Raw genomic sequence first — 24,261 nt, forward strand, 5'->3', positions numbered from 1 at the left:
TTTTATCCTCTCTATTCTTATCAATCCAGTTATCGGTCTTTCTGTCTATCTATCTTGAGTGATCCAGTCAGATAGTGGAAGATCTGCTATGCAGCACTGTCCACACACACACACTTTCTCTCTCACGCACACACACAAACACATACATACGCCCACCCCTGCTGCCTGCCGACATGGTACAGGCTGTGCATTGAGACAGCCCCAGCTGAGGCAGTAGCAGTGAGAGTGCAGCTTAGCGAGTCTCCACACACACATGCACACCTACACTCACACACACATGCACGCACACATATCGCACGTCGCTGTTGTGCCTAGTCCCCTGCTGCATGTGCCGTTGCAGTATCGTTTTTAGGTGGGATGGTTTTCACGTCACGGTGACGGTGCTTTTAACCTTTCTGCCATGTAAGTATGCGTTGCTCATGTATGAAAATGTAAATTAATCAGCACTTTTGTTTCGGGTATTTTTGTGTGTGTTTGCTGGTTCGATCATTTGCTTTTGATTCTGTTAAATAAATCAGCTGCATGTGAAGACACTGAATTGTACACATTGTTCCATGTGTGTCTCTGGTTTGTGACAAAGAGGACAAAGATAATAATGTAACCCTGTACTGTTATCCAAAATGGTCTAGGAGCAGGTGGTCTGTGAGAGAGGGAGAGGAGAGATGAGGAGATCTGTTAGAGCTGTCTGCACGATCCATCAACACGTGCATAATATATGCAGCGGTGACATTTTTTAAATATGCAGATATGTTGTACAAGTTCTGTCGGTCAATGCTGTGTGTTGGTCTTTGACTTTCAGGTGAAATCAAATGCCCTTGTCTGCAGTTTCTGTATATAAAGATGTTTTATTGCACACCCCTTCTCTCTCTCAGGCCATCTGTTGGCAGAATAAACTCTGCAGTTTCTCTTCTCTGTCATACTTACTGACTGGTTCTGGCATGGCAGCAGGTTTCACTGCTGTAGCTGATCATGTGTTTGCTGTCATTACTGCATTAGCCAACTGACTATTTGGCATGGCCACTGAATTAATTGGGAACATTATCACTTCTCCTCCTTACTCTGTTGGCTGTCAGTTTTTCTTGTCTTGCTGGCTGGGTCTGTGGCACATTCCAATCAGTGGTCAGTGAATTGGTAATTGCATTGGCTGGTTAGTTGATTGGATTTTTGCTTGTCTGATCAACTGACTGGACTGATCATCTCTGCAACTGACTGACAGGGTCAATAGCTTTTCGTCTGGTTGGCTAACCAGAATCGGACACTTTGGTTCACATGTAGTCAGTGTGACAGTTGTAAAAAAAGTCAGCCATTTGCATAGCCACCAAGTTATTCATGCATTCATTCATACAGTCAGTCAGCAAGTCTGCCGTCCAATCATTCAGCTGTACTCTAAGATAGGCTGTCATAGGAAATTGATCGTGCCTCTATTAGGGCTGCGATGACTGTGTGACCTCAACCATCATCTCCACTGCACCAAGACAGCCGGGCAACTCAAATGAGTGTCCCCATTTTATTGCCGTGTTCTTGCTTTTTCCCCTCTTCATGTTTTGCTTGCTCGTTATGTTCAGATAATAAGACATAGATAATAAAAGTGCAAATGTGTGCATAAAAATTAAAAATGGAATACTTTGGAGGCAAAAAGAAGAAAAAAGGTAATATATTCATGAGAATTTAAAAATGTTGTGCCAAAGTGTGTATCTGTTTAGAGTAAACCTTGTGAATTCAATGTAATTACTTTAACCAAGTTTGTAACTCGCAAAAAAACCCAAATAGCAATTTCCATAGCCACTTGTTCCCCAGGATGGAAGAGTCCCTACAAATTAATACATTTTTTGTGTATAATGACCTTTAACCTGTGAAGAAATATTTATACACTAATAGTAATGGTAAATGGCCTGTATTTGTATAGCGCTTTTACTAGTCCCACCTAGGGACCCCAAAGCGCTTTACACACCCAGTCATCCACCCATTCACACACACTGTTGGAGGCAAGCTACAGTTGTAGCCACAGCTGCCCTGGGGCAGACTGACAGTAGCGAGGCTGCCATATCGCGCCATCGGCCCTTCTGGCCAACACCAGTAGGCGGTAGGTGAAGTGTCTTGCCCAAGGACACAACGACTGAGACTGTCCGAGCCGGGGCTCGAACCAGCAACCTTCCGAGTTACCTTACAAGGCGAACTCCCAACTCTTGAGCCACGATCGCCCATAATAGTGGTGGTCTTTCCTGGATGATTGTCCCTCCCTGCATCTATGGAGGTTCACTGAATTATGAGTATGAGTATTATGATACGATTCCCATATATGACCTTCACAGTCATATCATAAATGCACACAGAATGTGCTCTCCACCCTTGTTGAAAAAAAGAGTACCATCCTTCCAAAAGATTTTCAGAGAGCTGGACAATCATTTCCAAGACACATTGGATGAGTTTAGACTGCATGTGGCATGACTTTTTGTCATTTAGTTTCTTGCCTGTCTGTAAATATAAATTATTTTGTCATTGTATGATTTATTTATCACTAGGAAGGATAACTAATTACAGTCAATGCATATCACCTACAGATACAATCCATATGTTGCTCTGCTTTCTTATACACTTCTGTAGCCGAGAGTGGTGCATGCACCTCATTATTTTTGCTGTGTCATCATCACGTCTTAGGATCTTACAGCTTAAAGACAAATAAAAATGATAAGCAAGGCTAACCCTTAACCCTATTTTACCTTAAAAAAGAACTAATATGTAATGTAATGTGATCAATTCTTGCCTTAAATGACAGGAATTGATAGATAACATATAGCAACTTCATTGCTTATTTTTCTTTTATAAGCATTTCTGTCAGTGAAGGAAAGCTATTTTAAAAACCTGATTAGTGGAAAGAAGAAAAAGAGGAGACTGAGACGTATAAATATAGGATTTGGCTGAAAGGGACAAGGCTGCCATTGAGCCAGTTTAAATTCAATTCTTACTCCTACTTCAGCCAAACAATATCATGTCTGGAGTAAATGCAGCAACGAAGGCAGGAACAAGAATAAAAGGTGGAGAGGTACGATGAAACTGAATGAAAGAAGGAACATTGCAATCCAATGAGGTGGCCATCATTTTCTAGGGTTAGTGAGTATTGATATACAGTTGTGTGTGGATTGTACAAGTTAGTGGAAGTTTAAGATCTGTAATTTAAAAACCAAAATGAAACCAAAGAAAAACTTGACTTAAAATCTCTACGTGTGATTTAATGTAATTTCCATGGACTAATGATTTATTGTGCTTTATGTGCAGTTTAGAAACATTAAGTATATTAAGTAAATTATATATTTTATATATTAAGCTGAGTTCCTTAAATAGAAAAGGTATTCTGTTAAGGACAAATTCATATCAGGTACCATATCCATGCCAACTTTATTTATAAATCACTTTAAAAACAGCCTCGCAGGTAGAAGTGCTGCAGGTGATGGAATAAAAGTTTGAGCACTTTTGTTGTTGATGGTTTTTGTTTCCTCCAGTCATGAAATCTTTCAAATTTTTGAAAGAAAAATATTTTGGCTGGTGAGACAGTGTGAAAAAAATGCACCTCTGATAACAAGTGTTCATAAGATGGGTTGAAAGCCTGGGTGTGAAGCAATTGAAGACAGCCACTTGACATTGACACCCACTTGCTTTGAGTGTAGTGACACATTAGAGAGTCCAGTGTTTTTTCTTTCCAAATTTTTCTCAGGTGAAAATACTTTTAGTTTTCCTACTGTGTGAAAATCTGACAGCACAAAGTGGGTTTGTACATAGGTGTATGACACAATGACTAATAATTTTTCCTCCATGTCTATTCCTGTCTTGTAAGCGATCATATTTTTGGTGTCTTGCCTGCTGATTGTTTGAAATCACTTTTTATAGTGTCCTGGTGATTCAGGACGTGTTTGACATGGTGAGCTGTGAGCTAGTAGTTGATGTTATTTTCTCGGCTTTCCTTTGTGTAAGTGTATAATCTGAATTGATTCCATAAATTGTTGATTCCATAAATTAAAGTTGAAATGAGATATAGATAGCCGTGTGTTGAGGACTAGAAGCACGCGTTGCTGTTTGATAATGGGACAGCAAAGGCTGAAACGTTCAGATCTTGCATCTAGGAGCTTGTGCCAATACAGCAGTGTAACACGTGACATTTGTTGGATGTGGTATTCTCTTGAAGTGAAATTGTTTGCATTGCTTCTGATAGTATTTTTTCATCTACTTTGCTTTCTTCGCTGCTAAGAATTATTATGAGGAGAAAGAAATAGTGACGTTATAAACCCAATAAAATATCATATCATCAGCAGCTCATGCTTGATGAAACATTGGTGCCGCACTTGCTAACACTAACACATACATGTAGTGTTAGCAAGCTTTTTATAAGGTCTTGGTTATTGCTTTACTGGTTACTACTACTGGTTAAAAAGACCAACTTCATTCATCATGAATTGATCATTGCAGCATGATAAATGGATGCTTTTTCTATTTTTTTCTATGTATTTGATATTTCTGTGAGAAGGTAATGAATATTTGTAATTATAATTAGGATATTTGGATTATCGCATAGAACGTGTTGGATTTGTTTATTGATGATGGGTTTTTATGTGTATTTCTATTTATTTAACTGCAGATGGAAACTAAATGTGGTGAAGTGCATCTTTCTATTTAGATGAATGTTTTTTCATACATTGCGCCTGACAGAAAGAAGAAGAAAAAAAAAAGTCAAAAAAAATCAATAAAAAAATCAAATCGAATCCACACCATAGTTTTTAATCAGCAACTCTATTATTTAGACCAGTCAGTCATTTCTAAGATGTTGCAAATCAGAATGTTATTTTAACATCAACATTTTCTGTCGTCCATGAATCATGTCGTTTTTGTAACGGCAGGCTCTGAACAAGCTAGCTTAAGTTGATGTTTATCAATTTAGTAACAACAAGAGGTTGGCTGTTACTAAAGGATCTCAGAGTTATGGTTGTATAAGTACCTAATACTTGAATTTAAAGTATGATAAATTAAATAATGTTTTAGATTATTAGTATTATTAGATAAAATTAAATGTAATGGTGTCAAATGTAGGGATGTCGATCCATAAAGTTATATAGGCTAACTACTGTTAAAGTTAAATTAGTTACTACTAATAATAAAAAAAATATCATATTTTGTTTGAATGACTTGAAAAATTTTAATTTCCAGGCAAACTTCAAAGGAAACTGTAGTGCTTCCCTTCTCTCCTCTTCTTTTGTCTACTCTCCTACATCACAGTTCGCTTCCATGTGTTGAATTTAAATAGCCCAATAACTCCCTCATGATTTTTTGAAGCCTCATCTGGAGCAAGGAGAGGGCTACGGCAGCCTTTTTTCTTTTCGTCTAGCAGTGACCTTGCAGTAGGAAGTTAATATAACATATGTGTGTGTGTGCAGGCATGTTTGTGTCCATGTGTCAGAATGCACAGAATACAGCATATGCATATACATAAGAAGTATGAGGTCTATGATTTTGCTTAATAGACGATAACTATGGGTAAATATACATGAATGAATGTATATATGGCTAATATGTCTAAATTATCAGTACATCCAATTTCCACAGGGGAAAAACAAAAACAAATCAAATTCTGCCTTTCAGTCTTCAGATTGCATCTAATCTTGATACTTAATCAAGATAAGAAAACTATGTGTCACATTATAATGTGCTTATTCAGTTCTAATTTGAAACATGTGAAACTGAACAGACTGCTGCTGGTGCTAATTCCGGTGATAAATGGGTTCTGGTGGACTAAAATGGCTACCAGTAAAGCTTTTGTAAGTCCGCTCTTTTGTTCTATTAACAGTTAGATAGATGTGCTCTACTGCATGCATACTGCAGCCAGTATTACACAATTTCAGTTCCTTCTTATCTTCCCGCAGACAGCTGAATTCAACGTTGTCTCTTTCTCTATTTTTGGACTATTTCTCAGTGAAACCTGGAACATCGGTATGATTCCTTTTATTCTTTTGCCTGAACAGATGATTTCTACACCAGACACAGACAGTGACACAAACATATCACCACACTGAGACATTTTAGCTGTTTTGTAGATGTGCACGGTCTCATCAGGGAGATTGGTTACAGAACCAATTTGTCACATGCATTTGTCAAACTCCGCCTAATGTAAGATCCTAACAGACTCTAGTCCGTCTCCAGGAAGATTCCAGCATTATATAATGAACCACTGGTGGGCAGAGAAGCACGCAGGCACAAGGAGGTGAGCCGACAAAGGAGAAGTTTAAAGAGAGCACAGGCAGACAGATGGGATGGTTTATTTAAATCCAAGTGGGGAACAAGACAGGAAAAAATTAGAATAGTTATATTCTGATATTTAGAAGTAGACATAAAAACATAATACCTGTGAACTGATTTGATGTCACACAAGAATTTCTTTTTGTTTTCATGACTGTCTACCTGAAATGACTAAACACACACACACACACACACACACACACACACACACACACACACACACACACACACACACACACACACACACACACACAAAGATGTGCATAAGTGTGCATATGTCATCTGACAGGTATAAGTAATTCTAGCCACAAGTTTCTCTGTGACCAGTATTTAAAACAGACCAGGCTTGTATAAAATGAATAAATGGATGACACAGCTGGCGCTAATTAGCTTTCAGCTGGAGGATTAACAGCTTTATTTGCTTGTTTTCTGACCTGTATGTGATCATCAGTTGTACCGCACTGATTTTTTTTTAGACGTTTAAATCTTGCAACGTTAAGTCCAAATGGTGACAGGCTACAGCGTGTGTTTGGATTAGATGCTGACGAGTGCTCGCATTAGATGTTGTGCTTCCACCACACACAACACTTTGTTTTTTTTGTGTATGACTTAGATGATGATGAACGAGGTCTAGCAGTCTGCGATCCTTTTAATCCTATGCAGGCTTCCCATGTTGGACTTGTTAAAGTTAAATGTGACACCCAGTGTTTACAGCAATGTTAATATTCTAAAGCTACTTTTGGCTGCTCCCTTATTTACAAGGGTCACCACACACTCTAAAAAGGAATTCAGAGGCTTAGTAAATATCACTATAAATATAAGTTAGATGAGCCTGAGATAAAATATCCTTATAGTAATTATCTGAGTTTGATAAGTTGAAATAAATGTCTAAAATGTTAAATTATATTTTGTGTTAAATTAAGGTATTCATTTACATCTCAGGCAAAAAATTCAGTATGTGGTTCACAGAATACCTTCTTTGCATGTGCTTAATATTTTTGTTTAAAATGGAATCAAAATATTTGAGAAATAGGTGTCTATACTCATCAGTATCTTGTACTAAAATCATTAATTATTCAAATCAATATTATTTATTGTCAGCAACTACAACTGAAAAGTGTAATTAAAACATGATAACGTAGAGTAATTGAGTACCATGAGCCTTTTTCATTGTTTTGTTCATTTTGTTTTTTAAATAATCTGAGCTTTTGTGTTTGCTCTCATGGAAAAATGTTTAACATGTGGTCATTTTTCATACATGTATTATGAAAAACACAACTACATATTAGTTTGTTTGGTTTTTTAGACTTAGACTACCAGTGAAATACAATAACATTCATATTTGAATGTTAGGGGGCGGTCGTGGCTCAAGAGTTGGCAGTTTGTCTTGTAATCGGAAGGTTGCCGGTTTGAGCCCCAACACCGATAGTCTCGTTGCCTACTGGTGGTGGTCAGAGGGCCCAGTGTCTGGCAGCCTCGCCTCTGTCACTGCGCCCCAGGGCAGCTGTGGCTGCAATGTAGCTTGCCATCACCAGTGTGTGAATGTGTGTGTGAATTACTGAATGATTCACACACACATTCAGGATGACTGAATGTAGTGTAAAGCGCTTTGGGGTCCATAGGGAGTAAGTAAAGCGCTATACAAATACAGGCCATTTACCATTTCTAATATTAGGTATAATTTTAATTACGTTCGGTTTACAATATTAAGTAAATGGAACAAAATTTTGGATTAACTGACCATCTATATTTCAGTTACATTGACCAAGCAAGTCAGTGTTATTTACTCAATTTTTTCATGTTTGTGTAACAACTACAATTATTTATTTCAACTTAATATGTTTAAGCTTTAGTTATTCAATTGATCAAGTATATTGAACAGATTTGACTGGTTTTGAATCTACTCAATATTTATACGTGTAAAAGTGTTGCCTCAAAAATTCAGTTTTAGTTTTTAGAGTGCAGTGGGTACCTCCACATGTTTGATTTGTCAGATTTTTAATTCTTATGGAAGCTTGTTTCTGCCACTGAAAAAAAAAACGTGAATATTATGTCAAAAGTAGGGCTTAATAACTCAAAATTTGAAGATATCTTCTTAATTTCAAGCCATTTTCTCAGAAGTCTGAGTTAAGAAGTTGAAATTTTCAGCCTGAAATTTTGAGATAGTAATTTGAAATTCTGACTTTGGGATGGCAACAAAGGTATTTTTCAATAGCAGAATCAAGTTTCTCTACCTTCCTGACTAAACACCAAAGGGATTTATCTCTCTTCCTGGCTGGCTCTAATTAAACTGGAGATCTTTGACTTCTGAGCCACAGGGGGGATAACTGGTAGATCACTTGGGTTAAACTGAGTTTTGATACTTAACATTTAGTACTTGTATAGTAGTGCTGGTGTAGTGACAAATTAATTTCAGGCTCTATATTAAAGTCATCTCTAAAAATTGCCAGAAACCAGAAGGCTTCGGGCCATTCGTGCGACTCATGTGTGGCTCTGCACATTTCCTTTTCTGTGACATCTACAGATGTGAAAGAATTGCTCGAGCTGTCGTCTCTACTTCCATCATCATATACTGTAGGTAACCTCTTCTGGCAATGAAACAGCATGAACTTTTGACATTTGACATAAACCACTTTTTCTATAAACCATTGCTTACGCGCTAGACTTGGCTTTAGTGGCATTTGTGAAGAACCGACATAAAATTTCACTGTCTGTGCACATGCTCATATGAGTAGTCAGAGTATATCATTATGTCAGAGATTTATCCCAAAACCAGACCTTACAAGTTGGAATTCACAGTCTCTGCCTCATGAAATCTAAGCTTTGACCATTCATCCCTGAAAATGGTGGTGACTCAAATACTTTGCAGGCTCTTTCTTGGTTTGAAACCCTCTGCAGCAAGTGCCAGGCTCAGTGTCTTTTCCTATTCACCATACCACGTGTGGACTGGACCATGTGACATAATATGTATGGATTAGTAAAATCCCCATAAGCACATGTGTCATTCACTTGTTTAATGTGATACTTTCCTCGAGGAGTAAACCAGAGTTTGAAATAAAATAAAAGAGACTTCTTGTAGGTTGGACTAGGTTCAGGCAGGTAAGGTTATGATAGCTGGATGTGAGCCTGAAGCTAAAAGGGTGTGAAAGTTGTTATCCATCAGAAAGGTCAAAAGTGAAAAGGTTGACCCCATTACATTTTCTTGGTTCTTTGTGCTCATGTTTTAATTGAGTCTGCCAGGTATTGCCTGCCATACATGTTTCTGGCGATGTTCAGGGAGGCTGTTTAATATTTGAACAATGTACCACAGATATGGGTGAGGCAGTTTAAACTGGCTTTAATTAAGAAACAAAACCTAGAGCCAGATTTATTAAGCAGTGCAAATTGGTGTGATGCTACAGTCTTCAAAAAACACACATGGAAGTGGAATGTTTTGTAGGTGCCCAAATTTATATCCAGGTCATTTTGTTAATGACAAGTGCAAGCTAATTAGAGCTGCACAAACTATTAAAATATTGAAAGAAAAATAAATAAAAGTGTATTTATGATGTTGCAGAGCTGCAAACCGCCCCACTGGCTGTTAAAATGAACACATCAGTGTTTTAAGTAATGCATCCCTGGCTTCTTGTATAGGGAAACCATATATTCTCTCTTCCTTGTTAAGCTCTGTTACATTATAAAAGTAGCGTTGCAGACCATAAATATGCAGGGTCAGCTCCAAAGATTTAGGACGAGTCAGTGGAGAGCTACAGTACAGAGCCAAAGCCTTGGCAAAGTGTACACAGCAATCCACCCGTGCCAGTTACATGCCCATTTTGATAACGTCGCCCTCTGTCATTCCAAATAAATCCACACACCTAGTGGTAACTATTGCATATATGATGTTTTGTCACTATTGCATTGTAATGTTTGCAAAATAATAAGATTTGTTTTTGTTTCGATAATAAATAAGAAAGAAAATTTAAATTCCCACCTGAAACCCTTAGTTACAGTTAAATCGGTAGATCCATCCCAACTGTCATAACGTGAAAGGCAAGCTACAACCTAGGCAGGTCACCTATCTATTGCAGCTCTAATACTGAGACAGGCAGTTAACTGTTCGTGCTCACATTCAATCACCAGTTAACCTAACCTAGAGAGAACCCACACAAGCATGCTGAAAACATTTAAACTCCACACGGAAAGGTCGTACGCGTCAGAAGGAACGATTATCCAGGTTGTGCGTATTGGCTAATGGCTATGTGACTGACTAATGAGATTGACCCCTTGCTAATTTTCAGTTTCAGCATCTCATGGCCTCATGTAACATAAACAACTGAAAAGTTGAGAGAGACTTGAATAAATAAAGTAAGGTAAAGGAGACAGCTGGCTGGAATTGCCTGTAATAAGTAAAGCTAGTAATGAAAAATGTAGTCCTTAAGATTTAAACAGGCTAGTTATAAAGGACACATTAGTTATGAAGGGCGAATTAGAGCTAATTAGAGCAAAATTATTTTTGCACTGGGCTGCGAATGTATTCACTTGAAAGTACAAAAAAGTTATTTGTTGCAAGTCTTCAAATAATGAACCAATGTTATGGAAAAAAATGCTGTACTTAAAAATAACGGGAGAGACTGAGAGTGTCCAGGCAGTATAAGAAGAGCATAAAAGCATGGGCATGGCAAGAGAAAATGTCACATCGCTGTACCTGCCAAAATTGTACGGTGTGCTTCAAAAGAAGAAAAGCAAAAGTAGCAGGTGGAAGTCAGGATGCAAGCAAGAGATGGCATTGCAACAGCGACACACCAGAGATGCAAACTCATGGTCCGTCAGCAAAATATGCCTTATTCTGTCTCACTACTAAACAAGTTAACCAACAAAGGCAGCGAGTATTAGCAAGTCTGAATGGGAGTGCAGGTTGGAGAAAAAGACCTCAGTATACACGTCCTTGTTCAAGATGTGCTTATTCTACAAGTTCTAACAATTCAATGATCAATAGTTTGAAGGTATGACATTGATGTGTTGGTTATTGTAGTGGTGGTGAGGTCAGCAACAATATCTGCTTATCACCTTTTATGTGTTTTTTTTGTGGCCCATTTATCACTCTAGCTGTTGCAGACGTCCTTGATCCCTCTCCTTGTTCCAGATCTATCCTTTTCCTCTTTACCTCTTTGGATTCTTTGCATCACGTATGATTGAGACACTAGTCGTCTTCTAAAAGAATTATTTTTCTTGTATAGCTAAAAGATGCCTTTCATGAGAGCTTCACTATTTGGTGCAAATGTTTGCATTACTCACTGCCTTGTCCTCTGTCCTTTAGCCCAGTCGTTTTACAGCTATAGCATATTATCATCAGGTCTCACCTATTTGCTTCTTAATCTTAGTCTGGAGTGACACATAGCAACCCCTGCAGCCATTGGCATTGTCTGGCCAACTGACTGTCTTCAAAAGCCCCTCATCAGCTACCCCTAGCACACAACCACAAACAGAGTTAGGTCCATAAATACTTGGGCAATGGTCAGTGGATTTAAAATCAAGATGTGATTGAACTGCACACTTAGCAATTTAGAAAATGCATGTGATACAACGCCTTTTTCTTATATTTTTATAGACATTTCTCAGTTGTAAAAAAATAATTGGTTGGACTAGCATCATTTACAAGGTAAGGATTGTTTGTTTTTAATACGTGGGTGAAAATTCTTTGCAGTCATCCTTTTGCAGACTGCCTGAATTTTAGAACAAATCACCAAATGCTGTTTCCTCCCCTAAGAGGCTTTGCGAGGTCTTTAGTGCAGCTGCATTCAGTTGCTTGTTTACAGATCACAGTATAGCCTAGAGTATAGCTATGTACACTTCAGAAGTCATCCATGTAATTCTAACAGTAATCACGTTACCACCAAAGACCAGTGACCTGTTTCTACTGGCAGCCATACATGCCCATGCCATAGCATTGGCCCCACCATGTTTGACAGATGATGTGATATGGTTGAGATCATAATCTGTCTCTCTTTCCATCATTTTGATGCCGGTTCATCTTGGTTTAATCTCTCCTAAGATTGTTTTTATTTATTTTTTGCTTCCAGATCTGTTCGACTCTGGCCTTCCTGTTTTCAAGCGTAACAGCTCTCTGTATTTCCACTGATGAAGGCGTCTCTTAATTGTAGATTTTGACACTGATACACTTAGCTCTTCAAGTGTTCTGGGCTTGGTTAGAGTTTGTAGTTGCTTTTCTCAACCATAGAAATAATTTTGTCATCTTCTCTTTAACTGACTTTTGTGGGCTTTCAGGCCTTTTGGAGCTAATGAGCAAGCCAGTGCTTTGCTTCTTTTTAAAAAATAAACCAGACTGTTGATTTGGCCAGTCCTAAAATTTTTAACTGTCTAAGAGGGTTTATTTTAAGCCTAATTATAGCTTCGAGATCTCCAGTTAAAAAATATGAAATGCAAGTTTAATACTTGGAATTATCTCCTGATTTTTTGTCTGCTTAATGTCTCATGAAATATTGAGGGATCATGCCTCACCTGGCCACGAAACTGCTTGTCAGTCAATTCTAGTGTTACTTTTGTGCCTCTGAAAATAGTAGACTCTTTTAAAATAAAGCTTTAAATCTGTACTTCAATCACATCTTGATTGTTTGATCTAAAATCAGCTGCGGTGGTGTACAAAGCCAAAATGATACTACCAAGTACTCATGGACTAACTGAACAAGTACATATTCACATGGGTATTTGTTGCTCTTCCTCTTCCTGTGATACCTTTCTTGCTTTCTTTATCTTCTTTTTAGCTTGACATGGGTTGGATCTGCAGTCGTTATCGAGCTCCTGCATTGGTTAGTGAAGAAAAAATGTATTTATTTTTCGTCAGGCTCTGTCTGCACATAGTTAGCGTGACAGCTGTTTTCAACCCAATTAGAGAGCACTGATGGTGGCTGAAAGAAGAATCTCTGTGTGGTTGTTATATAACAATTCACCTCTGAGACAATGTCAGTTAATGTGTCTTTCTCTCTGTCTGGTTGTGTGTTTGTGTGTGTATGTGTGTGTATGTGTTCCACAGCAGCTGCTACCTAATGCACCATGTATTTGGGAATTCCCTGAACATTGTGCCACTGCTTATGCTGCTTATTATTTTCTTACCCCCGTTTTATGAGACAAACTGCCTTTTTTAATTGCAGAAACTGGCAGTCTTTTGCAGGTTATGCATTATGATGCTGTTTTAGTGATGGAGTTTATTGAACTTATCATACATCACTGTTTATAAGTCTTTGCATTGTAACTCAACCCCACTCAAACTACATGCAATAAATGGTACATTTGAGAAGCTTGTATTATATTTTTTTGAGACTTTGGTAGTATGCTGTTCATTTTTTCCTTTCTGTAATTTGTAGTGTTATTTTTGTCCCGCCTGCATGAACGCCTAAAAAAAAAAGAGTGTTTTTAACATTTAATAAATTTAAAGCATGATGTCATTTCACGAACTTGTGAGCATTTGTAAAACTGAAATTACGATGTGACATCTGTGAACTGGCAAAGGTGCAGAACAGCTCTTACTAAAGTCTTCTGCACTATTTTATGTCACAGGCAGGGGGGGCTGTATGCCAGCTATGCTGGTGGCAATGTTGCAGTGGGCACAGCTCATACCTCAGCTCTGCCTCACTGTGCTCAAGGACATTTTGAGAGGCACAGAGAATGCACATGACTTCACTGGAGGGCAGCAAACTGCCCACTTCTTGTCAGACCAGGAACTTTACATCAAGGAGAAAGCAGCAATTATTAGAACACAGGTTCATCATTAGCACTTGTTCTTTACAGTCACAGAGCAGAAAAGAGAGACCAAGGAGAGAGAGGACTAAACATAATGCAATACATCAATGTTAGCATTAAAGGTAAGATCAATTTTAAAGTTAAATATATATTTTTATACTGTACATATTGTGCAGATTTGAAATCCGTCCTTAAAATGGTTGCAATATTGTCATCACACTGCATTTCAAAATATTATAACCTGTATCCTTGAGTGAATCTCAAGCTAAGTGTCCTAAATGGAAATCTTGCGAAGCATAATGGCTGAAAAATAGTGATAAGATAGTGGGATGACAATACATTAGTGGACTGTGCGTGCTATTTGTACTCTGTAAGTACTTAGAAATCTCTATCTGTGACTATGACATGTCACAAGCTTTATAGATAACAGCTGTTTGGTTTTATGTAAAAGGCCTTTTTTGTGTCTTACCGATAATGCGTTCCTCTGCGATTTCTTAGGAGTTAGTTAGAAGGCAAACACAATATAATGTATTATGGTCAGATGCTCTTAGCATCTGGTTGTTGGGCTCCACATTTTAATGTTGTTCCCATATGGTGTTTAAGTTCATAAAGTCCCATTAAGTGTGTTACGCACTTTAGATAAAAAGCTGTTAATTTTTGCAAAATGTGCACTTTCTCCTTCAGTGTTTAATCAGATGTTACTCATTACTCACTGTCAGCTCATGAGGGGCATGCCAACAAATATGTAGATGAACTGGCACACAGGCAGGGAATTAGACAGAAGGATAGCACAGCAGGAGGAGTTTCAGTCAGGTGCAAATAGACAGGAAAGCAAGAACACTACATCGAAATTTGTTGTATTGGGTGGCACTATATGGAGAAAAACAGGTTGGGGTGGTAGCAGTAGAACATATTGGTGTCATCAGGATGCTAAGAAATCAACAAAAGATACAAATCTTTAGCACTTTAGTTAAGAAAGACGCCTACAACATTGAAGAATGATCATACCTTTTATCAGAGTTTCATCTCAGTACGTAAGACCACCAATGGCTCCCTTTGCAGCCACAACCTCCCTTCCAAGGAAAGAGGAAATCAATTGTGCGCATAAAAGATAGTGTAAATGTCTGTATGTTTGCAGTCCATAAAAAGTAGAGCATCAGCTGCTTTGAAGTTACTCGGCTCAGGTATTAGCATTACACCTCACCTTTATCTACCCTCTGCTTTGCACTTTCTCTGCTTTCCCCTCTTTATTTCATGATTATGTATCACTCATTCAAACTCTTCCTTTCATCTATGCCTTCCTCCATCTTTCAACTTTCCTCCCTTGGCTGTCTCCGGGTTCCTTTTTTCTCTCTCCCTTCCTCTCATCTTATCTCCCACTCTTGCATGTGACTATAATTTAAAGATAGCCAACTGCACACCAGCAGAGTATAACACCACCATCACCAGCAGCAATGTGACAACATGAAGCTTGAAATACAAAGCTTCACGTGGTCCGTAATAAACAGATGTTGTTAAATGAGCTGCACTGACATTCTGCAGTATATTAGTCACGTTGCGCTTCATCCTGCAAGCCAATCTGGAATCAAGCTCTAGTTTGGATTAGATTTTAGCAACTTGTTGATTTTCCAGTTTTCTTTGGCAACTCATTCCTAAAAAATGTCTTTAAACTAGTTTCAGACCAATCAATATGTAGTTTAAATCCTATTATGGATAGATTAAGCAGTGTTTTATCCCCTTTTATCTCTGTGATTAGGGAATGCACCCATTCAACTTTTTTCATCAATGATAGAATATTGATACCTTGAGTACCCATCTGATACCAGTGTTAAATAAATAAGCTGTATTTGTGACAGAAGGGTAGCAACAGGAGTCAAAAGAGATGGTTTACAAGATGTTAGTGAGACCTGCTATGATGCATGGTTTGGAGAGGGTGACGCTGAGAAAAAGACAGAAGGCTGAGCTGGAGGTGGCAAAGTTAAATATGTTAATATTTTTGTTTCGATAGAAGTGAGTACATCAGAGGGACAATTCAGGCTGAGCGATTTGGAGTTAGAGAGGTAAGACTGAGACAGTTTGGGCGTGTGCAGAGGAGAGATAGAGGATATATTGGACAAATGATGTTGAATATGGGAGGGTGAAAAGGGGAAGACCACACAGAAGATTCATGGATATAGTGAAGAAGAAGCAGAGGGCTAGTGTTACAGAAGAGGAAGCTAGGGACAGGGCGTTGGAGGCAGATGATCCAATTTGGCGACCCCTAAAGTTAGTAGCTGAAAGCAGGAGAGCAATTTCTCACTGTGAGGCTGTGAAACATTAGTTCATGTGTACGTTTCCATCAGGATTGACTTAAACATTGCTAAATTTGCTAAATAAAATCTAGCAAAAAATCCCGTCCAAAAAAGAACATTTCCTGAATTGATATGTATCAGTAAAATTAAAGAAGAGGCAAGAAAAAATTTATTACTTTAACAGTTTGTTTATCTGCACTCATCTCACTTCAGCTCAAATGAAGTCATTAGCCGTCTGCATACTGCAGTCATTTATAGTTGCAAGTTAAATGAAATCTTCCCAATAAGTGTGAAAACAACACTACTTTTTCCTCTCTGACCATGCATTAGGGAAAGTGAGCCAGAAAGCGAGCTGGAAAGAGAAGCTTAAGCACTCCCCTCATTGGAGCTTTTCCATCACTTGAACGCACAGTTAACACACTTTGCAGTTAAATAATAAAACTTGTTCAAACATACAGAGAAAAGCTGTTGGTCTCCAAACTGCACCTATTTCAGCTATGTTAGCTAAGCCTCAGATGCTGGTAAATTAAATACATAAGAACATAGACCTGAACTGAAAGATCAGCCCATACTGTAGATCGACAAGTTGTCATCAATGTCTGATCCAACCTTTTGGATCAGGACTCTTCTGATATCTGATACAAATGTGGGATTGTTGCATCCCTACTAATGATCAATACTCAAGTCAGGTCTTTTGATCTAATGATCAGTTTTTCTTAATTGTTATTGGGTATGCTGGTAAACCCCGGAACAGTCTGTGCTTTGCCAGTTCAGATTTGCAGTTTCACAGTCTACAGGATGCACAGCCTAGTTTGTTTCCATTTGTCTCATCTGATTATCACTTTGGCTTACTGACTGATTTGCTGATAAATATAAACTTGCAGGGCATGATAATCTTTGTTACAGTGCAGGTCTACCAGCATAAAAGTGATAGTGACCATGTCCCTGTCTTTTGCAGGTGGTCCATCTGGTGCAAAAGAGAATTACCTGTGATGTCGTTTCTGTTCTCATTCAACCACACACACACACACATTCTGGGAGAGCATTTGTTTACTTTCATCTGACAGTTTTGGAGGATCTTGCAGGCGCAGATGTCTGCCTTGGCACGCACACAGTAACGCCAACATTGATTGGACCTGAGGGGCAGGCGAGGGGTAGGGGCGCAGTATAAAAAGTTTGAGAAAAAACAGAAAGGAACATCCAGTCTTTCAAGTTCACCAAATCAAGAAACCATCAAACACTGTTCATCACAAATGTAATTAATATGCTGGTTGTTAAAAACAGAACATTTTTCTGAGTTGGAATCACTTTCTGTAATCAGCTTTACTAAAAGGGTGAACACATTTGTTGAGTCGTAATGTCCGAGTGGCTTTGCCATTGCCGTCTAACTCTATAACTTCAAAAACAGCTGGAGCTCATTAGCATGCAGCGCTGGAGCCTGTGGAGTTACACAGTGCATCCATCCCTCAGATGCATATTCACATGTTGGCAGGGTCTCTCAACACCATTCTGTGACAAGGTCGTGTCCTGCTGTTTCCAAGCACACTGTTGTGTCATTGTGTGACTAGTCCTATCATCACACTTGAATGTACACCTTGCTCACTGTGTTAGTCTGGCCAGTTTAAGCAGGTATATCCCTAGTAGTTTATTCCCATGGCTGCTTCCAAACAGGAACAAATGTGCAGACAAATGTCATAATGTCCTGTCTGTGGCTGACTTATAAATAGGGACAAACAGGGCATATTCAATGACATCATAAAGCATACAAGTAAAAAAGTAGCTCTGTTACTTCTTAGTTACAGGTTGCACTTAAAGTCTCAGCAGCGATCGCTGGGAATGTGTTTTAGCTGTTTCTTGTTCACTGAAATCACTATGGATACACCTCATTAATGACAATTTATAGCACAGATTTGCTCCATTGGCCTTTTACATGTACAAATTTGTTGCTTAGTAAAAAGGTGAACTCTTATCGCCTTAAATAAAAAGAATACTGTGTGTGGCCTCATAATTTGTGGGATGGACTGACAAGATATTGACCAGCCACGCTATTAGTTTTTTTTGGGGGGCTGACTGTGCTTTTCGGTGTGATTATATTATCTGAATAAGCCAAGTGTCTCTGAGGGCCCTCAGACAGAAATTTTTTTGCAGTATTGATGTTGTGCAGTACAGATGATGGATAGACAGTATAGTCATTGCAGCATTCAACCAAATACAAAATGGTGCTTTGATTCCAGGTCCCCCCCTGAGTGGGTGGGTGGTGATAAAGGGCAGCTGTGAGGCAGTGGTTGACTTTGAATAAAAACATCAATAATAGATAGATAGATGTTACTCCACCATAATCAACAGATAAACACTTACAATAAAATAAAGAGCAAAATTTGCACTTCAGAACAAGACACAGAACATCTAATTAGCATATACACAATATATACATTTAAATCAGTAACACTAATGAGAAAAAGATCAGTGAGAACAGTTATGCAAAAAGGCAGCAAATTATATATGTAAGAAAAACAGGGTGTTCAGATAGTATAGCAAAAGGTACACAGTGTGTCTGTTGTTAGTTTTACACAGAGGGAATGTGCAATGTTTGTCATGGAGGGGTGCGCCGATTGTGTTGAGGAGCAGGACCCAGATGCAGACACTGGAAAGAGGAGTTGGTGGTTGAACAAAAAGCGATCTTTTATTTGGATGGTGGCAGCAAAGAACAAGAAAACAATGAAACTTAAGAAAGAACTGAGAACAACTATGAACACTGTGTAAACTAAGGCTACTTTGAAACACAGTGAAAACTATGAGAAAAACCTACAAAACACTATGGCTAAGACTGTGGTGGGAATAACAGACGACCTGACAATGAGATACAGGAAACAGAGGACTTAAAAACACAGGAGGTGATTAGGGGAACTGGGAACACATGGGGAAAGCAGCTGACTGACATGAAAATAATGACGGGACAGGGGAAGTGAAACTAAATACAATGACAAAGGCACGGTAGACTCCAAAATAAAACAGGAAACATGGAGATGTAGACATGACATTAACTTGACAACAAGAACCACACAGACATGAAACATGACAGATAGACGCACCAGGGAGACTTAGTATAGGGGAGGGTGACAAAAGGAACTAAGAGACAAAGGACTAAACAGCAATCTAGAAACTAACTAGATGAGCTAAACTGGAACACAAATAAATAAAAAAGAAACATAAAAACTCAAACACTAGGCCACACGACCCAGTACCATGACAGTGTTAACATGAAAGGTAAAAATAACTTCTTAAAACATTTATGGCAGCAAAGCTGAATGTGTCTGTTTCAGGCTCCTCCTTTTTCTGTCTGTGATGAATGTTGTCGAATGGGTCGTGCATGATATAGAGCAGTTTCTTCCGTAACCTCCTGACTCCCCGTCTCCAGGTTTTGACCAATGGTAGTTCTGCCTTTGCGAATGAGTTTATTGATCCTGCTGACATCTCTGGCACTGATGCTGTTCCCCTGCAGACCACAGATGGTACTTGCAGCCACAGATTGGTACCCAGCATCTTGTTGCACAGAGCGAAAGATCTGGGCTTCCTCAGAGAAAAACGTCCGTTCCTCCCCTTTATGTCAACAGCACCAGTGTTCGTCCACCCATCCAGTCTACTTATGAAACGTACCCAAGTATTTGTAATGCTGAATTCTTACCTCGTCACCTATGAGGATTAAAGGATTGTTAGAAAGGGTACATGCTACCACATAGAGTCTTTGGAGACTTTCTGTACGTAGCATGAGTCAAAGTCATCCTGGAATTAGAGTGAACAGAGATTCTCTTGTTACCTGTGTATTTTACTAGCCACTTCAAGCCAGGAGGTCCCTAGTTGAATAAAACAAGGATGCTTTAACAGATAATTAGCAGCCCAGATGAGAGCAAATGCCCTGACTCCCATCCTGAGGAGTTTCTAGATTAATCTAGTCAGGATGCGATCAGCATGTGGCATGCTGGGTCACCGATGGTACTGATTAAGTCACTTAAATTATAAGGTGTAAGGATTCTGTATATATCTGTTGTCAACATATCATGCAAATTGTTGCTTTTTGGTTTATGTAATACAATAAAAGAAAACATAAGCAAACAAGCAGAAAATGAACTACATGAGCAGTCTGGGTGAAATTTTAACCTCGTGTGGATGTTTATTCCAAGCCCTGGTACTTAAGATCACCAGATGTCTGTTAACTCTTATTTAGTGATTACAGTCGTCATTGCTTTTAAATGTAAATGCAAAGAGAGAGGCGAAAGAGGTGGAGACATTGATTCAGTTCATTGCTGCAAAGCATTATAAGACAACAGGTGGAGAGGAGTGTGTCACTGAGGCAGAGTGACTGCATAGAAAAGGTCATATACTGTAGTATGAGGAAGAACGAGTGGTGAGATAGCAGCAGCAGCAGCAGCAGCAGCTTCACAGCTCAGCCCATCCTCCCATGACAGCGCAGAGCTACGTTCTGCCTCTCCGCTTTGTCGTCAGAGCAGCCCCAGCCTCCCGCCCGCGCACAACTCCTCTCCGCTCTGCACCAGAAAGGAGCATTCTCCTCTCTCCCTCGTTTTCATATCCTCTCCCTCTCGCTCTCTCTCGCTCTATCTCTCTCTCTTTTTCTGTCAGTTAGTGTGTCCTCAGAATGAGGTTAGCGGCACCAGCAGCAGCATCAGCAGTAGATAGAGACAGCAGAGGAACAGTTACTGCAGCAGCCAGGAGAGGCTGTCCTTCAGCCGTGCACCATCTACCGCTGCATTCACCCCTGCCCTGAGAACGCAACGCTCATCCCTGTGCTCTCTTTCTGTGCCTCTCCCTGCTCCTCCCTCACCTTCTGTCCTCCTTGAATTCGTCTCCTGAATTCACCCCCCACCCCTCTCTCTTCCTCTCTTTCTCCATAGCAGTGATGGGGGAGACCACCATGTAGAGACAGAGAGGCAGCGGAGGCAACAGCAGAATAGCAGCAATGGGAAGCCACACATGGAGCGGGTCTGGACTGCAGCCGTGGTGAGCCTGAGACCGACAGGACTTGCATCTACCATCACTGCCCTTCTCAGGACCTGACCACTGGGGCTGTCCAGTGCTTACCTGGATGCTCCCCACTTGTGTTTTTTCATCCCCTCCTCTTCCTCTCCTCTGCTGCTCTCTCTTCTCTTCTTCTTTTTCTTCTCTGATGGTTTTTTGTCTGCTGAAATCTGTCTTTCCTGAAACAGAGAAGCTGCTCATCAATTTATCCCCACGGATTTTTTCCGCTTTTTAATCCCTGTATCTGCTTACTTTTCTTTGAAGAGATTTTTTTTTCTCATTTTGTTGCTGTTGCCTCATTCACACCTATTTTGGATTTTTTTTTTTCTTGGAAGAGACTGAGCTCTCTTGTGAAAGCTTTTGTTTGATCTATAAGCAATAAGAAACACTAATCTAACTGACTTAACTAGCTGACATCATGGGAGACATGTCCAACAGCGATTTTTACGCCAAGAACCAAAGAAATGAGGGCAACCATGCAGCAGCCTTTGGCTGCTCGCTCATGGAGCTGCGCTCGTTGATGGAGCTGCGTGGAACAGAGGCGGTGGTCAAGCTCCAGGAGGACTCCGGGGGAGTAGAAGGACTGTGCAAACGACTGAAAACCTCACCCACAGAAGGTGAGTTACCGCGCTTATTTATGCATGTGCGTGGTTGTGAATGTGAAAATGGATGCAGTGGTACTTATTATACCAAAGACCATTTCTCGAAGAATATGTCCTCCTATGCAGACTGCAGATTTCCAGTATCTGTTCTGTATTTTATTTTTTAATTTTATGGATTACCATAACCTTCTGAATGGATAACCTGCTTCTTTGATACCAAAATCACTGATAAAATCACAGACATGCAGCAACCTTGTAAAGCACCTGGAGAAATGCATAAACACAACATCAGCAAAGTACACATGGGAGGGAGTCCTGTTTGAGGGGACTAATGAAAATTTCTGTTCAGTATGCACAGAAATCTCTGTGGACAATTTAGCCCCCCCTTACTCCCCCCTCCCCTGCAAAAGCATCCCACCCTCCCTTGTCATTCTCTTTTTCAACCAATTGGCTATAGCCTGAAGGAGCAGGTCGCTGGAGCAACACGGTAGAGATTTTGGCCATGTGGGATGTGCTGCGGTTCTTGGGCATGAGAGAAATGGCATAAAATTTTCCAAATCCTAATCTGTTTCCTACTTCTTATTTTTAATTAAAAAATAAAACAGTAAGAATTTACATGCAGATGTGCCTCTATGGTTTTACCCTAGCGTGCGTAGCATGTTTGCTCTTACAGATTTTCATTTAAGAACATGATGCAAAAATCCATAATGGTGGTTGTATTTCTTCCAGCCCAATAACTTAAAGCAGTTTTTTTTAATACATACCTAACATAGCTTTGTCATCATAAATCATTCATTTAAATATATACACGTCTAGTTATTCTATTTCTACGCATAACTTGCTTTTTTGGGGGGTTGCATAATCCCCACAAGCAGAAAAATTGGCCTCTCGAATAGCTACACCAGCGTATTGAATATTTATCACAGTACTTAAATCATCTACCTCCCCAGACATTGGGATAATTGATCAGTATTCCTGTAGTGTCACCAGTGTGACATCAGAGGTAGCCTGTAACGTTATAGGCTGACACCCAAAGAAGATTGTGTTTCCTGATCGTCTCATTTCTGTCAGACCATTTCTAGGTCAACTCATGGTTACGCCCACTGGCTATAAGAGCAAACTAGATAAATTTAGGGAAACTTTAAAAATAATTCTTTTATTATTATTGCACGGTTAAATAAATAGTGAATAAATATTTTTAAAGAGATGGATTAAAACAAAACTGAACACAGAATCAGATAGAACACTGATTCTTACCCTTCAGTTTTCTCAGAAGCCTGGTTCCTTGATGTATACCTACACCCGTGATGTAGTGGCTGACTGGGAGGTGAAGAGCTAGCATTTCCTTTAGGCAGCCAGCTGGTGAATGGCACGAGTCATTCAGGGGCTCAATGGACTGTCGGGCTACAGCTTGGTTTCCAAGAACAGTTGGCATTGAGTTGCTTGGTGAATGACCTGTTTTCCTTCAGATAGGAGAGAAGACTGTTGGTGGATACGACTGTTTTCTCAAGAGACAGTAGAGACATGCAGAACGTCAGTAGGTCCACCTTGGTAGAAAGCAAAGAAATACGAAATAACTTTATGGACAGTGTTGCCCCTTGAGGATTGGGGGGATGGAGAGATGCTCGGGGAATTGAAAATCTTTAATACTGTGGAAAAGCAAGAGTAGGAGGGTCTTGACCCAGAAGAAATTATTATAGTACGGAAGCCACAATATGCTCAAAACACCGCTGTAACACGCATAAAATTGCGAGTGAGCTTTTCAGGAAAACATGCCCTCACATTTGGATAAAATTCCCTAACTAGAGAAGAACCAGTAATGCTGTAAAATACTCACTATTAAAAGGTTATGCTTCAGTTTATATTATAGTGCCACTTCTTTAGCCTTGTGCTGAATATCTAATTGTGGTGACTACTGCTCATCACCATATTCGCAATATGAGCAGAAACAATGCCTGCAGTGTTACAGTGATACTCAAATAAATTGAATTTGAGCTAGCAATAAAATTATCATACCAGACATAAAATTATAAATTCATTTTCCCATTCTCACGAGGATCATGATTACATGATTGAATATTACATTTTATCAGTCAACTAAATACTAACCCAGGATCACAGCCTGCCAATGTGCAATAACACACAAAAAATTTTAAGCTAATGTAATAAAAAGAGGGGACTTGTAATCATTAACATACTGTTGTCTACACCCATACTTAATTACCTTAAAACATTAGACAAAAGCAAATTAATCTGCTCAAGGAATAATTACAAATGCATCTCATTTAAAACCTATGAAGGTCTCACATTAA

At 39.3% G+C, this 24,261-nt stretch overlaps 1 protein-coding gene across 11 annotated transcripts in view; it reads left to right on the forward strand.

The window, feature by feature from the left end:
- Positions 1-205: 205 nt before the first annotated feature.
- Positions 206-24,261, forward strand: part of atp2b2 (ATPase plasma membrane Ca2+ transporting 2) — a 98,164-nt gene continuing 74,108 nt past the window's right edge. For 3 of the 11 annotated variants that reach the window (XM_085456892.1, XM_085456881.1, XM_085456886.1), the window contains exon 1: positions 20,807-21,964. In XM_085456892.1, coding sequence (XP_085313018.1) covers positions 21,766-21,964 — 199 coding nt within the window. In that variant the 5' untranslated portion in view covers positions 20,807-21,765. Of the gene's footprint in view, positions 403-13,989; positions 14,145-20,805; positions 21,965-24,261 lie in introns of those variants that run through there. The other 8 variants (XM_085456887.1, XM_085456889.1, XM_085456891.1 and 5 more) reach the window with 6 other exon arrangements.

The sequence above is a fragment of the Copadichromis virginalis genome, linkage group LG5, assembly GCF_057382275.1.
Source record: "Copadichromis virginalis isolate Kocher_CV1m ecotype Utaka linkage group LG5, C_Virginalis_male_GT1.1, whole genome shotgun sequence".
Taxonomy (NCBI): Eukaryota; Metazoa; Chordata; class Actinopteri; order Cichliformes; family Cichlidae; genus Copadichromis; species Copadichromis virginalis.